Source organism: Typopeltis vanoorti, chromosome 17, assembly GCF_054136105.1.
Source record: "Typopeltis vanoorti isolate ZY-2024b chromosome 17, IOZ_Tvanoo_1.0, whole genome shotgun sequence".
In the NCBI taxonomy this organism is placed as follows: domain Eukaryota; kingdom Metazoa; phylum Arthropoda; class Arachnida; order Uropygi; family Thelyphonidae; genus Typopeltis; species Typopeltis vanoorti.
Window position 1 is genome coordinate 53859044 of NC_143565.1, and position 17001 is coordinate 53876044.

General features: G+C 35.7%; 1 protein-coding gene across 1 annotated transcript in view; it reads right to left on the minus strand.

Annotated features, from left to right (window-relative positions):
- The window catches only part of LOC150097399 (proteasome activator complex subunit 4-like), a 646748-nt gene that overhangs the window by 156466 nt on the left and 473281 nt on the right, over nt 1-17001 (minus strand). The window contains exon 35 of the mRNA XM_090407543.1: nt 11450-11602. Coding sequence (XP_090263669.1) covers nt 11450-11602 — 153 coding nt within the window. The remainder of the gene's footprint in view (nt 1-11449; nt 11603-17001) is intronic.

Genomic DNA, 17001 nt, shown 5'->3' on the forward strand with positions numbered 1-17001 from the left:
CACTTGCAGTGGTAAACAACACACCCTCCCTAACAGCCACTATACTGCAGAGGCAATAAAAACAAGTACTTTTATTATGCCAGTGAATAAGGTATGAGGAGTCTGTGTAATATATTTCTCAACAAATAGTGCAATTAGAGACAACCGGGATAAAAACACACTAATTAATGAATCACATGTCCCCTCATACAGAAACTATGCTGCATAGATTGAAACAAAACCATATGTTGCATGGGCAAACACAGTATCTAACTAAAAACTATTAATTTTAATTAGATGTGTGCGAGTTCGATTTCCCAAGGCAGTGATAAAATTCAACCGAACGTGTTAAAATTCGTAAAAGTGTTAAAAGTAAGTAATATATATATATATATAAAATGAATGTTATAGCAGTTTCACATATGGAAATCGGTTGAAGAGAGTTAGTATTTCAACTTAATTGTCAGCTATGCTTTTATCTTTCGTTTGCATGATCTTTTGTTAATACTGCACCAATAATATGCACGTTTTAATAACCTGCTTTTGCTGTCTGTTTCGCGTTAGGCTTAATTACCGTAAAGGGAGAAAAGTCACAAAAGAGAAAAATGTTCCTGGTCTGGGGATTCCCTTATATTCACTAATTTCATGTTATCAGTCTGTGGTGTGCCAGTCTCGGTAAGTGGTGATATTATTTGATCTATTCTACGTTAAAAAATTTAACCCTGAGATGGATAAGTTGCTGATAAAAAATAAAAAAAAAATTCCGTGAACAATCAGAAGAAGCAGAAACAGACTAAAAAAAAAAAAGACAATATTTCATATTTTACCAGAACAGCCCGCATCGTCTTCAGAACCAAACGGTAAGAGGCAAAAAATGTAATATATGCATTGATTTTTGCAATATTTGCTGTGTATGTTTTGTATTGAATATGAAAACAACAAATATTATAATAATATATCTCTCTATTACGATTTTTTTCGAGGGTGGGCCATGAAATATTTTAATTTTTGCAAAGGGGGGGCCCTTGACATCCAGAAGTTTGGGAAGCACTGTTCTAAGACACTTTTTACTGTATCAATCCACCTATATCTTGGCCTTCCTCTGGATCTTTTTCTTGCCAACCTGGCAGAGAACACTTCTTTTGCTAATCTTTCCTCTCCTATTCTGTTTAAGTGACCATACCATCTGAGATTGGTTCTGCTAATGCATTCCTGGATGCTGACAATGTCAAGTTCTTTCCTAATATCCTCGTTTTTAATCTGATATTGACATTGATGCCATCTGTTCACACCTCTAATTTTTCTCATGACTCTCATATTTGCAGTCTCTAGTCTTTGGTCAAGTGTTTTACTTCTGACCCAGCTCTCAGATCCATAAGTTAAAACTGGTGTGAACACTGTCTTGTATACAGCTAATTTAGTGTTCCGACTAATTTCTCCCTTATTCCATATAAATTATTCAGTTGACTTCCTATAATACCAGCTTTGTTGATTCTGTTGTCTATTTCCATATTTAATTTACCATCTTCATTAAAAATAGTAGCTGAAATGTTTTACTTGTTCTATAGGTTCTCCATTCACAATGCAGTTGATATTTTCAATGTTTCTCCTATTTTCATTGTCTTTGTCTTTTAATTGCTGACCTTCATACCATATCTTCTACAACAGTTATTCAATTTAGTCAGAGAATCTTGCAGACTTGTAACGATTTATTTAGAAGTATAATATCATCTGCATAAAGAAAAGAGCTGACATTAACGTCTCCAATTTTGATATCATGTTTAATACCACTTTCCTTCATAATGTGATCCATATAGATAATGAATAACAGAGCAGATAATGTACATCCTTGTCAGACACTAGAATTAACATTAAACCACCTTCCTGTACTTCTGTAAAATTTAATGTAGCTTGAAATTGCACAAGTGCTTTACATCGATTTTTACAGAGGTCTCATCTCAAACGTTTGTGTGGTAAAAATAAACTTTGTATAAAGAATGTATATAATCTGATGGGAAATTAACCTGCTTACATGTAGTGAACAAAGAATGTCTAAAATTAGTAAGAACAAGAGAAAATGATATGTCACTGGAAACTGTATGTTATTGTTTTAACTAAGTGCTCTGGAAACTTTTGTTTACAAGCTCTGTGGACGCCCACCTTCAAGGTCATTCTTAAAAGGGTCGGCACTGATCAGATAAGTTTCCGCTGTCCGACAAATTGGATTTTGAAGTGCACTTGAGATAACAAAGAAATGGTTGGCATAAATTCCTTCAAATAAAATAGCAAGAACAGTCGTGGTTCGCATGCACTTAAATTACGCCTTTAATACCTTATTGGTTTCCCGCTCTCAGGTCCGAGTTTATTTAGGAACAGTGCATTGCAAATCAAAAGATCAGACGGCTCTCTTTGTTGACATATAATTAAAACACATTTATTTACACTAATACAAAAGTACATCAATTAAACGATAGGGAGGTTACTCTCTCTACCTATCCATTAAAGATTAGCATTAAAAAACTTCCCTCTGCAAAAATCTAAACAAACTATACAGCATAAACATTCATTTTATTCTCTGCTTATAGAAAAAACAATTCTAATCTATTCATAAAGAAATCAACTTGTTATGCCAAGTAATCTCACAAATGTATTCCAATTACTAACAAACTAAAAGGCTTTCTTATAGTCACTGATTATACCTAGTACCTTATATCTTATCAGTCCATCTAAATTATTTCTCCTAGATTGCATAAAAGAAACATAGAACAAAAATTGGAATAAACTCACATAGGCTCTATCATCTGGATCGCACACTCATTCAAGGTTCTGCTCCAGAGTTCTCAGACTTTTCTTCCATCTCAGGGATTAGATTTCTTTCTACAGTGTCTTGCTTCATCGGCATCTCATCAAGGTGTTGGCAGGAGTTTTTGGAATGCTTATTTCCAGGTCTCATAGGTTCCTATGATGGGTCCAACGTGCGGAGCTTATGCAGTCTCGTTCAGATGGCAGTGCATTCTTCTCCAGGTGCTGTAGTCCACCTCATGGGTAATAGTTACCGGCAACTTTCACAGCAACATCCAAGATCTAGACAGAAAAGTGGACTGGCATCCTTTTCTTCTCTGCCTCCCTCTGACTTCTGTGCAAACTTCTAACCAAGCCCTAGCCATGTAGTCATGTCCTCTATTTTTGACTGCCGATCTCGATGTTCTCCTCAACGCCTTTTTATTTCTTCAACTCCGGAAACTTTCATGAAGGTTTGAAACTCCCGAAGAATTCGACACGACTCCTTGACCTGATATTAAAGCTGATCATTTCTTTGTTATCTCAAGTGCACTTTAAAATCCGATTTGTCAGACAGCGGAACCTTCTCTGATCCGCGCTGATCCTTTTACGAATGACCTTGAAGGTGAGCATACACAGAGCTTGTAAACAAATGTTTCCAAAGCACTTAGTTAAAACAATAACATACCGTTTCCAGTGACAGAGCATTTTCTCTTGTTGTTACTAATTTTAGACATTATTTCTTCACTATATTTAAGCAGGTTAATTTCCCATTGGACTATATATATTCTTTATACAAAGTTTATTTTTACAACACAATTTAACCATTTGAGATGAAACTCTGTAAAATTCGATGTAAAGCACTTGTACAATTCCAAGCCAAATTGAATTTTACACTTCCTTCAATTCTAACTGCTGACTTACAACTCTAATAAAGACTAAGTATTGCTTGATATAACGCCCCATTCACAGCATATAACTGTAGCGTTTTGAATAGCTTCTGTCTTGGCAGCTTGTCATATGCCTTATCCAGATCTACAAAACTTAAATATAGATCTTTGTTATATTCCCATGCTTTCTCAACTAATTGTCGTAAAGCAAAGATCTGATCCGGACAGCCTCTATTTGGTCTGAATCCATCATTTTCTTCACCAAGCTTTTCTTCCACAATTCTTCTCAACCATTTCTCAAGTATACTTGCATACATCTTACCAGGAACATTCAGTAATGCAATATCTCTGTAATTCTGATATTCAGTTTTATTTCCTTTTTTATATATGGGTACTATGAGAGCTCTATTCCAATCATCGGGAATTCTTCCCTCTGTCCAGGCCTTCTGAACTATGCAGTGCAGCCACTGTAAGACTATTATACCAGTTTTTCAAAGTAATTACCCCATACTTCAAGGATATCTTTTTCTCCAGTTTTCATGTCACCTTTATCATCTCTAACTCCTTTTACAGCACTCTTTCCTCCATTCCTAAGTTTCTTCAACAACCTCCAGAATATTTTGCCACGTTCTTGATATTTATTTTCTATGTTCTTGCCAAAGTCCTCCCATGACTTTTGTTTAGCTCGTTTTACATAGTGTTTAGCTTTATTACATTTGTCTCTGTATTCTCTAAGAGTACAAGCTAACTTATTTGCCAGGATCTTTTGATATGCTTTCTTCTTTTCCTTCACTGCCTCTTTAACTTCCTGTGTCCACCATGGGGGGTTCTGATTTTTCTATCCTTGCAGACAAACTCACCACATGCCTCTCTGGCTGAATCAAGTCTTGCCAATGAATCTCCAAGGTTTGGTTCCTGTTCTCAAACTCATTTTTTTCTTGAATAATATTTGTGTATTTTAGTCTATAGTTCACATCTGAGAGCTGCTCAACTTTTATTCGTTTTAAAACTTTCTTACATGTTCTTCTTTTCAATATTTTATCCTGTTCGAGACTAAATGGTGATCACTTCAAATTCTCACTAAACACTGGTATCCTGCACCAGGGAGAAAATATCACTATCAACAATAATATAGTCAATGAGACTTTTCTTATTCCTTGCCTCTTCTGTCCATGTGAATTTGTGAATAAATTCACAAATTCACAATGTGCACAAATTTGTGAATTTGTGCACATTTTTATGTTGGAACATTGTGTTAGTAATAACCAGTCCATGTCCTGAGCAGAAATCCAACAGGTATTTAACATTATTATTAGCTTTGCTCTTTTGTACAAATTTTCCCAAAATATTTTTGTATGTCTGACAATCATTTCCTTCTCTAAGGAAAAGAAAAAGGAAAAGTTGGTTCCAACAAGGACCAACTTTTCCTTTTTTCATCGTGTCAGTTGCTTTCTCTAAAGCATCAAAAAATTTCTCCACTTCTACCCTAGTAGAACTTTCTGTGGGACAATAGACACAAACAAGTCTCGTTGTCCAGTTCTCCATTCTTATATTTGCCCACATCACTCTACTTGAGTGATGTGGGCAAAGAAAGTTTTAAAGAAAGTTAGAAAGTTTTAAAGCGAATAAAAGTTGAGCAGCTCTCAGATGTGAACTGTAGACTAAAATACACAAAGATTATTGAAGAAAAAATGAAAGAGTTTGAGAACAGGAATCAAACCTTGGAGTTCAGTGGCAAACTCTGAAGAAAACATTGATTCATTCTGCCAGAGAGGCATGTGGTGAGGTTGTCTGTAAGGATAGAAAAATCAGAACTCCCTGGTGGACACAGGAAGTTAAAGAAGAAAGCATATCAAAAGTTCCTGTCGAATAAGTCAGCTTGTGCTCTTAGAGAGTATAGAGACAAATGCAAGAAGGCTAAACACTGTGTAAAACAAGCTAAACAAAAGTCATGGGAGGACTTTGGCAAGAATATAGAAAATAAATATCAAGAAGGTGGCAAAATATTCTGGAGGTGTTGAAGAAGCTTAGGAATGGAGGAAAGAGTGCTGTAAAAGGAATTAGAGATGATAAAGGTGACATGAATATGGGAGAAAAAGATATCCTTGAAGTATGGAGTAATTACTTTGAAAAACTGCTATGTGAAACAGGCAGTGATGATAGCACAGTGGTAAAAAACACTGACCAGGCATGCAGTCAGGAATATATATCCATACTTGAAGTAGAAAAAGCCACCAAAGGCTTGAAATGTGGAAAGGCAGCAGGAGTAGATGATATTCGACCAGAAATGCTGAAGTATGGTGGTATAAGAGTCTTACAGTGGCTGCATAGTTCAGAAAGCCTGGACAGAGGGACGAATTCCCAATGATTGGAGTAGAGCTCTCATAGTACCCATATACAAAAAGGGAAATAAAACTGAATGTTAGAATTACAGAGGTATTTCCCTACTGAGTGTTCCTGACAAGATGTATGCAAGTATACTTGAGAAACGGTTGAGAAGAATTGTGGAAGAAAAACCTGGTGAAGAACAAGCTGGATTCAGGCCAAATAGAGGCTGTCAGGATCAGATCTTCACTCTACGACAAATAGTTGAGAAAGCATGAAAATATAACAAAGATCTGTATTTAAGTTTTGTCGATTTGGAAAAGGCATATGACAAGGTGCCAAGAGAGAAGCTATTCAATACGCTGCAGTTATATGGTGTCAATGGGGCATTATATCAAGCAATACTTAGTCTTCATTTGAGTTGTAAGTCAGCAGTTAGCATTGAAGGAAGTACAGGAAGATGGTTTAATGTTAAATCTGGTGTGAGACAAGGATGTACATTATCCCCTCTGTTATCCATTATCTATATGGATCACATTATGAAGGAAAGTGGTATTAAACATGATATCAAAATTGGAGATGTTAATGTCAGCTCTTTGCTTTATGCGGATGATGTTATACTTCTAAATAAATCCTCTACAAGTCTGCAAGATTCTCTGACTAAATTGAATAGCTGTTGTAATAGATATGGTATGAAGGTCAGCACTAAAAAGACAATGAAAATAGGCAGAATCATTGAAAATGTCAACTGTGTTGTGAAGGGAGAACCTGTGGAACAAGTAAAACATTTCAGCTATTTAGGCAAGATTTTTACTGAAGATGGTAAATTAAATATAGAAATAGACAACAGAATCAGCAAAGCTGGTATGGTGGGAAGTCAATTGAATAAAGTCATATGGAATAAGAGAGAAATTAGTCGGAACACTAAATTAGCTGTATACAAGACAGTGTTCAAACCAGTTTTAACTTATGGATCTGAGAGCTGGATCAGAAGTAAAACACTTGACCTAAGACTAGAGACCACAGATATGAGAGTCCTGAGAAAGATTATAGGCGTGAACAGATGGCATCAATGGCAATTGATGCCATCTGTTCACGCCTTCATACCATATCTATTATAAACGAGGATATTAGGAAAGAACTTGACATTGTCAGCATCCAGGAATGCATTAGCAGAGCTAACCTCAGGTGGTATGATCACTTAAACAGAATGGGCGAGGAAAGATTAGCAAAACAAATGTTCTCTGCCAGGTTGGCAGCAAAATGACCCAGAGGAAGACCAAGATATAGGTGGATTGATACGGTACAAAGTGCCTTAGACGATAGAAATATAAGATTTGATAATGTTGGAGTCTTGACAAGTAACAGACTGATTTGGAGGAAAATTGTAGATAGGAAATTAATAATGATGTAATTTTTTTCATGTAGTACTATCGTATCCTGTACACCCCTTGAGGATACATGGCAGGAATTTGATGATGATGATGACTCTACTTGAGACTGCCTGATATTCAAGAAGTTAGCCTCGTATTTTGTGTTGAATACTATGGCTACTCCTTTTCTTTGATTGTCATTGCCTGAATATAACATTTTGTATTTATTGCTCAGAAAGATCACACCAGTTTTTGCCTTTTTTGTTTCACTCACCCCTATTATATCGATCTGGTACTTATCCAATTCCTCAGCTAACTCCATTTCTTTGCCATTCAGGCTTCTCATGTTGATACTACCAATCTTGAACTCTGGTGATATTGAGTTGGAGTGGGTTTTAGGATTTTTTCCAGTAGTTGACTTTTCGATGTTTGCCTGGTGAAAATAACGGGAGCTTGTTTAACTGGGAGATGTCCCAGCCGGCATGAAAATCTGTCATGTTGTACCATCATTTGATATTTTGGTTATAAGAATACAATTTGGTCAGCTAAATACCAAATTGCCAGTCTATCCTCATTTGTTCAGTATCCGGGAATATACTTAATAGGGTGCACCACGAGAAGGTGAGGATTGGACATTAGGATCAGAAGCCCCAGTTGGTTCTCTGCATTTCTTTAAAGGCTATGTGGAGGTCTCCTCTTATTTATCTTTGACCCTTAAGCACTGCATTTTAATTTTTTACAATTAAAAAAAAAAAAAAAAAAACTGAAAATTACCCCCATAAAAATGAGCCAAAAAGACTTCACATGGCATCAAAAATTATCGAAGTAAAGGATAGTAAACCTCTCAAGACATAATAATATACATCATCATCATCATCATCAAATTCCTGCCATGTACCCTCAAGGGGTGTACAGGATATGACAGTACTACATGAAAAAATTACATCATTACTAACTTCCTATCTACAATTTTCCTCCAAATCAGTCTGTTACTTGTCAAGACTCCAACATTATCAGATCTTATATTTCTATCGTCTAAGGTACTTTGTGCCATATCAATCCACCTATATCTTGGTCTTCCTCTGGGTCGTTTTCCTGCCAACCTGGCAGAGAACACTTGTTTTGATAATCTTTCCTCTCCCATTCTATTTAAGTGACCATACCATCTGAGATTAGCTCTGCTAATGCATTCCTGGATGCTGACAATGTCAAGTTCTTTCCTAATATCCTCATTTTTAATTTGATATTGCCATTGATGCCATCTGTTCACGCCTCTAATCTTTCTCAGGACTCTCATATCTGCAGTCTCTAGTCTTTGGTCAAGTGTTTTACTTCTGACCCAGCTCTCAGATCCATAAGTTAAACCTGATTTGAACACTGTCTTGTATACAGCTAATTTAGTGTTCCGACTAATTTCTTTCTTATTCCATATGAATTTATTCAATTGACTTCCCACGATACCAGCTTTGCTGATTCTGTTGTCTATTTCTATATTTAGTTTACCATCTTCAGTAAAAATTGTGCCTAAGAAGCTGAAATGTTTTACTTGTTCCACAGGTTCTTCATTCACAACACAGTTGACATTTTCAATGATTCTGCCTATTTTCATTGTCTTTGTCTTTTTATTGCTGACCTTCATGCCATATCGATTACAACAGCTATTCAATTTAGTCAGAGAATCTTGCAGACTTGTAGCGGATTTATTTAGAAGTATAACATCATCCGCATAAAGCAAAGAGCTGACATTAACATCTCCAATTTTGATATCAGGTTTAATACCACTTTCCTTCATAATGTGATCCATATAGATAATGAATAACAGAGGGGATAATGTACATCCTTGTCTCACACCAGATTTAACATTAAACCATCTTCCTGTACTTCCTTCAATTCTAACTGTTGACTCACAACTCAAATAAAGACTAAGTATTGCTTGATATAATGCCCCATTGACACCATATAACTGCAGCGTATTGAATAGCTTCTCTCTTGGCACCTTGTCATATGCCTTTTCCAAATCGACAAAACTTAAATACAGATCTTTGTTATATTCCCATGCTTTCTCGACTATTTGTCGTAAAGTGAAGATCTGATCCTGACAGCCTCTATTTGGCCTGAATCCAGCTTGTTCTTCACCAAGCTTTTCTTCCACAATTCTTCTCAACCGTTTCTCAAGTATACTTGCATAGATCTTGCCAGGAACACTCAGTAGGGAAATACCTCTGTAATTCTCACATTCAGTTTTATTTCCCTTTTTATATATGGGTACTATGAGAGCTCTACTCCAATCATTGGGAATTCGTCCCTCTGTCCAGGCTTTCTGAACTATGCAGTGCAGCCACTGTAAGACTCTTATACCACCATACTTCAGCATTTCTGGTCGAATATCATCTACTCCTGCTGCCTTTCCACATTTCAAGCTTTTGATGGCTTTTTCTACTTCAAGTATGGATATATATTCCTGACTGCATGCCTGTTGAGTGTTTTTTACCATTGTGCTGTCATCACTGCTTGTTTCATTTAGCAGTTTTTCAAAGTAATTACTCCATACTTCAAGGATATCTTTTTCTCCTGTTTTGATTTCACCTTTATCATCTCTAATTCATTTTACAGCACTCTTTCCTCCATTCCTAAGCTTCTTCAACAACCTCCAGAATATTTTGCCACCTTCTTGATATTTATTTTCTATATTCTTGCTAAAGTCCTCCCATGACTTTTGTTTAGCTAGTTTTACACACTGTTTAGCTTTCTTACATTTGTCTCTGTATTCTGTAAGAGTAAAAGCTGACTTATTTGCCAGGAACTTTTGATATGCTTTCTTCTTTTCCTTCACTGCCTCTTTAACTTCCTGTGTCCACCAGGGAGTTCTGATTTTTTTATCCTTGCACACAACCTCACCACATGCCTCTCTGGCAGAATCAATCAATGTTTCCTTCAGAGTTTGCCACTGAATCTCCAAGGTTTGATTCCTGTTCTCAAACTCTTTCATTTTCTTTTCAATAATATTTCTGTATTTTAGTCTACAGTTCACATCTGAGAGCTGCTCAACTTTTATTCGCTTTAAAACTTTCTTACATGTTATTCTTTTCAATATGAAATTCAATTTTATCCTGCTCAAGACTAAATAGTGATCACTTCCAATTTCAAATCCTCTGTACACTCTGGTGTCCTGCACCAGGGAGAAAACATCACTATCAACAATAACATAGTCAATGAGACTTTTCTTATTCCTAGCCTCTTCTCTCCATGTGAATTTGTGCACATTTTTATGTTGGAACATGGTGTTAGTAATAACCAGTCCATGTCCTGAGCAGAAATCCAACAGATATTTGCCATTATTATTAGCTTTGCTCTTTTCTCCAAATTTTCCCAAAATATTTTTGTATGTCTCACAATCATTTCCTACTCTACTATTTAGATCCCCAACAAGGACCAACTTTTCCTTTTTCATTGTGTCAGTTGCTTTTTCTAAAGCCTCAAAAAATTCCTCCACTTCTACCTTAGTAGAGCCTTCTGTGGGACCATAGGCACAAATAAGTCTCATTGTCCAGTTCCCCATTCTCATATTTGCCCACATTACTCTACTTGAGACTGACTGCCATTCAAGAAGATTAGCCTCGTATTTTGTGTCAAATACTATGGCTACTCCTTCTTTTCCTTGATTGTCATTGCCTGAATATAGCATTTTGTATTTATTGCTCAGAAAGATCTCACCAGTTTTGGTCTTTTTTGTTTCAGTCACCCCTATTATGTCGATCTGGTACTTATCTAATTCCTCAGCTAGCTCCATTTCTTTGCCATTCAGGCTTCTTACGTTGATAGTACCGATCTTTAACTCTGGCGATGTTGAATTGGGGTTTGTTTTCAGATTTGTTCCAGTAGCTGACTTTTCGCTGTTCGCCCTGGTTCCCTGGCGAAAACAACGGGGGCCTTGTTTAATCGGGCGATGCCCCAGCCGGCATGAAATATTGTAATAATATACAATAATGAGAAATTATTGTATATCATTATTTGCCAACAGTCAAATAACAATTTCAGCAAGTATCTTGTATCAAATGTGTAGGTATATGAGTGTGTGTGTGTGTGTGTATAGCCACCTACCTTCTGAAAATCCCAGTGTTTACTTCCACGTAAAATTCCTGCAATAATTTCAGCAGCACACCGCTGTGCACTTTCTTGAGGATCTGCAACTTGTTTCTGAAGATGATTTTCAAAGAATGGAAGGAAAGTATTGCCAAAATTACGAAATAAACCCTGATAAAAAATAAAACAGAATAAGCACCATAAAAAGTAATTCTCTAAATGACTGTTTTGAATATAAAATTTATTGTCAATAACATTATATATATATATATATATATATATATATATATATACAGGGTGTTCGGGATAAATTTGACAGTTTCGTAAGGAAAAAGAAAATCTTCTTTGTATCTATTAAATTTAATGAATTGACAAAAAAACATTACAGGCAGAGTTAATTACAATACTATCAACAAGATTTACTCAAAATAACCACCATTAGCATCGATCACAGCTTCAATTCTGCTTCGGAACCTCGAACAAGCTGATGATACAGTCTCCCTGGGAAGGGCCGCAAAAACTGTTTTAATTTTATCCATTAACTGGGCTTTTGTATTACTGGAAGTGCGATTGGTGTCTTTTTCAACTGTGCCCCATACAAAATAATCCATGGGGTTAAGGTCTGGGGAGTTTGGAGGCCAAACATTTGGACTGGTGAAGTCGTAGAAATTTTCAGACAACCATTTTTGACTTTTCCCAGAGGTGTGGCAAGGGGCCGAATCCTGCTGCCATACATACGGCCTACCATTGGCTACCCTTGTTATCCAGGGCTTGACTACAGTTAGCAACTCCACGAACAAAGCCCGAATTCCAATGCCAGGGTTCTTCAACACCTGTTCCTGCAGATTTGCGAGGAATTCTGCTGTACGAACGCAATCAGATCGTCTGCTAGGGATCTTTCTTCTTGCTACATCCTCGTAGTCACCATTGCAAGTCTCTAGTTCATGCCTGATTGTTTTTACTGTATTCAGGGAGCATTGGGCAGCAGTCGTAATATCCTTATTTTGATGGCGGGCACGAATCATCATGATACAAGTTATTCTCTTCCATGATTCAGGTGGGTTCCAGCTATCCATCCTTTCTGACATCTTGTATATGAATGAAGAAGGGTCCAAACTTTTAAATGAAGAGAAGTGTGTGTTAATACATGTAACTTACGGAAAAATATAATTAATTATAAATATGTCAAATTTATCCCGAACACCCTGTATATATGAGGTTCATTTAATAACTGCAGATTTTTATTATATTATTATGTGACACCTCCAGGGAGTCTAAAGACTCATCGAGGGAGGGAGGGCACCTACTCTACAACTCTCTGTCTCCACCACTGAATCCACAAACTACAATGGACTGCAACTACACCAATGCCATCTACTGCCCACCACCACCACTAGTATTTTTAACAGATAATCACAAACATCGTGCTCACAGCGCAATCCAAACCTGCAACCTTTTGGCTGGAGAGCTGATATGCTAACCACTTGGCAACCAGGCCGGCATTTATTATTAACAGAAAATTACCAGAAATAAATTAAAACTAGTGAAGAGATGATTACAGGCATAATTTACAAAAAACATTTTTCTTCATAAACCATGCTGTTTTTGTATAGAATTTCATATGCTAACCTAAAACATGGACTAGTATTCCTCGTCAGTGTGGTTCTTCTCAGTCTATTAAAACAGTGTTCTCCCCCCCCCCCCCGGGCAATAACTTCATCCCTAAAACATTTGTCCAGGTGGTCCAAAAAGGAAGGAAGGTTGGAGAGCCAGAATCTGGGTTAAATGGTAAAAATGACAGTTTTGTTATAAATTTCCATCATTTAGAAAATGATGTCTGGTAGTCTTACTTTTTTTATGCAATGGATACACTGTTTTTTTATTTATTTTATTTATTTATTTTTTTTTTGGGGGGGGGGGGGGTAACCTGCCACAATTTTACGAAAGCGAATCATTCCCACCTGTCTTTGTATCATGTTAAAAGAAGTAATTTCCTTCTTCTGAAATTGGTGTTCTAATATTGGTCATCATGAGACAATACCAAAATGAGCATTGTTTGAATAAACACATCTGCTTAATTATTCCATTCATACTTTCTTTGCTAATTATGAACTGTAGTTATAACTTCCTATATATAACACACTGAGATCACTAATGACATTCTCTGCAAGTTGTACATTTATGGGTGTCATCTCGGATCAGTAGTTACTATACTGATAACTACAAAAGTTGGCTTTTCTTTGTTTTGATGATCTCACACATACCAGTTGCTTACAATTATTCTGTTATTTGTTTACAATGAGCTTTATTAACTATAGTGGCATACAGTATTCCAGTGGGTGGGCTGTAGAAAAGCAAAATTATTAAAAATCATTAAATTTGGCTAAGAAACTTATTTTGGGGGGTTCCTAACCCTTTTATCACCTCACCCTAACCTCCCATACCCCCCCCCCCCTCCAGACGCATAGACAGCGCTCAACGTGGTGTCTTTTGGCGGTGGTTTTCTTCCTTTTTTGCTTATTCATTGTGTGCCGTGTGCACATGACATGTTTGCGGCAACTTCTTTTAATCTTGTGCTTTGGCCTTGGATCAAGCCCTAGTTCTCGCTAGCAAATGTGAGTCATTTAGCCATGCTTTGTCTATCCAAATTTTAGGAATTTTATACTATTTCAATTGTACATTAATGTTCTTTTCCTAGAAAATTCACAGCCAAATTCAACTAGCTCAAGTATCCTATTTATATAATGGGATAACAATCTTTTCTTATACATTTTCACAATTATTTTCTCTTTGCTTAAAATATCCTAATTTTGATCACATACATAATGCACACACTTTGATGCAAACAAATCTCTTTTATAGGGTCATTGCTTATTAAATTATGAAGGAATAATTTCTCTTAAGAACTTTATTAATCACAATTTAACAGATTTTTTTATTGTCTTTAACAATTTTTAACTTGACTTCACATTGTTGGTTTAAAAAAGGTGCACACAAAATATCTTCAACACTGTTTCTAGTTGTTTAAAGGATAAAAATAAATATCATTTAAAAAAAAAAAATACACAGTTATCTAATAAGAAATCACAGGGAATAACTAATTGCACTTCCCTTTTCAGCTGCAAGTAATCTACTGAGTAGAACTCGGTTACCTGTGCTGTGGATAGCTTACACATCTTTAATTCCTATATAGATTTCAGTCATTGAACACAATATGTCAGTGAGTGTGCTACTTAGTCTCAGCTCCCTTTCAGCTATTAAAAATGTATGCGGATACCTTGTTGCAGGCTCTATGTAGGGAAGCACATTGATCTCTCTTTTTATATGACTAGTCAAGGAATGCTTCAATGGAAACGTTCACCTTATATGCTTTACAGTCACACTGCAAATATCTGTTTCAATAACTGATTAACATGCCTTTGATACTTAGGCAAAAATTATACTAATAAAATAATAGTTCATATGAGTTTATTCTGGTATTATAATTTATTTAAACTGTCAATATCTTGATATATGTAACAGTTCAAGACTATTTATTTCATATAAATAACTGCTCAAAAATTATTTATGAATTTTCCAGGTGTGTGATGTTAATACAACTAGTAACAACTGGTTGCATTAACATCTTTGTGATAGTTTTAAAATCAACAAATGTATGAGAACTGACTAGAAGATAAAAGCTTTTGAATTTGATAATATCAGAAGAATTAGTGACTGACCATATTAGTCACTTGGAGAACCTTAGTGACAGTAATCTTTTGATCTTAAGAATAAAACAAGAGGAGAAATGATAATTAGAAAGCATTAAGGGTGGAATTACACATCAAGTTCTTAAAGAAAATACCATAAGAAAAAGCTGAAAAAACAATTATTAATAAGACAGATATATGCAACAATCAGTGTTAACTATTAAAGATTGTAAAAGGATATTTGAATTACAACCAGCTAAAAATTTTAAGATTAATCCGAAAGGATTTCATAGATATGTAAAATGAGGATAAAAATGAATTAAGCATAACTAGTTCATTTTGAACAATTTTGAATGATATAGTTATGGCTGCAGAAGAATTTAATAAACATACTGATCAGCTGGAAGAGAAATTACTTAAAGAACAAGATTTACCAAATGACCTAATACAGGAGGAAGAAATATTTGATATCTTAAAATTGTAAATTGATGTATGTCATCTTTAATAAATTCATTTCTTATCATCTTCAATGAGCTGATTTCAAGGGTTAGCATAGCCCTTGAAAACTTCCAGATAGATAGAAATTATCACACAAAGTGAAAAATTATAGACCAATAAGTCTTCTAAATGAAGAACCTATAGAACAAGTAAAAACATTCCTACTACTTGGATAAAATTTTAATTGAAGATGTCAAACTAAGTATGGAAACAGGGAACAGAATAAGAAAAACTGGTATGGTGAAGAGTCAAATGAATAAATTTATATGAAATAAGAGAGAAATTCGTCAAAACTCTAAACGAGCAGTACTGGACAGTGTTCAAATCAATTTTAAGTTAAGGATCTGAGAGCTGGGTTAGAAATAAAATATTTGATTAAAGACGGGAAATCACAGATATGAGAGTTCTGAGGAACACCAGGAGAGTAAACAGATGATATTCAATAGCAAAATCAAATTAAAAATGAAGATATTAGAATGAAACCTGACATTATTTGCATTCAGGAATGTGAGGGCAGAGCTTATTTCAGTTGGTATGTTATTTGAAACAGAATAGGAGAGGCAACAGATGTTTAATCATTTCATAATGGACGTTATCTAGTCCAACAGTAGTTGGATAACATTTAGCCAAAGAAGCTTTTATTTCTTCTTTCACGAACAGGCTGTTATATTCTTCAGTACTGCTGAAAGAAAAGAGAATTTGTTGTTTTTCTGCTTTGGACTTTTGGGTGTGGAACTTGGAGGAGGGGGAGGGGGATAAGAGGATACTGCTGAATGTTTTAGCAAAAATTTTTCCAAGAGTGTTGACAATCGCATTTGTGTTGGCAACTGTGCATCCATTATGTTCAAGGATGGAGAGATGGAAGATGGTATACTTGGCTTTCATTTTCTGAATTTTGTCCCAGATCTCTTTACAGTTGGTTGCTCTTGTTATAGAAGATGTATAATGGATCCAGGATTTCTTCTGGCTCTGATGAAGGATGTGTCTTGCTTGAGCATGCTTGATAGTAATGAGGTTTGCTGAGATGTGGTATCTGCAGAAGATACTCCGTGTTTTCTTCTGAGCTTCCTTGGCTGATGTGCAATCATCATTCCAACATAGTTTGGGGAAATGTGAAACTATCTAGATACTTTAGGAATTGAAGTTGTTGCAGTGTGTGTAATACACTCTATTATGTGGTTCACTGCATCACTGAATGGAGATGAGCTGACTGTTACAGCTGAATTCTGCTAAAGTAGAGAAGGTAGACCAATCAGCTTGCTCAATTTTTCATTGTGATATCCATGATGTAGTCCGCAGTTGCCATGCAGAGAAAGCAGATATCACAGGAAAGTGATTGCTCCAAATAAGTTCTCATCAGTTTCCCAATTAAAGAGTGGGAAA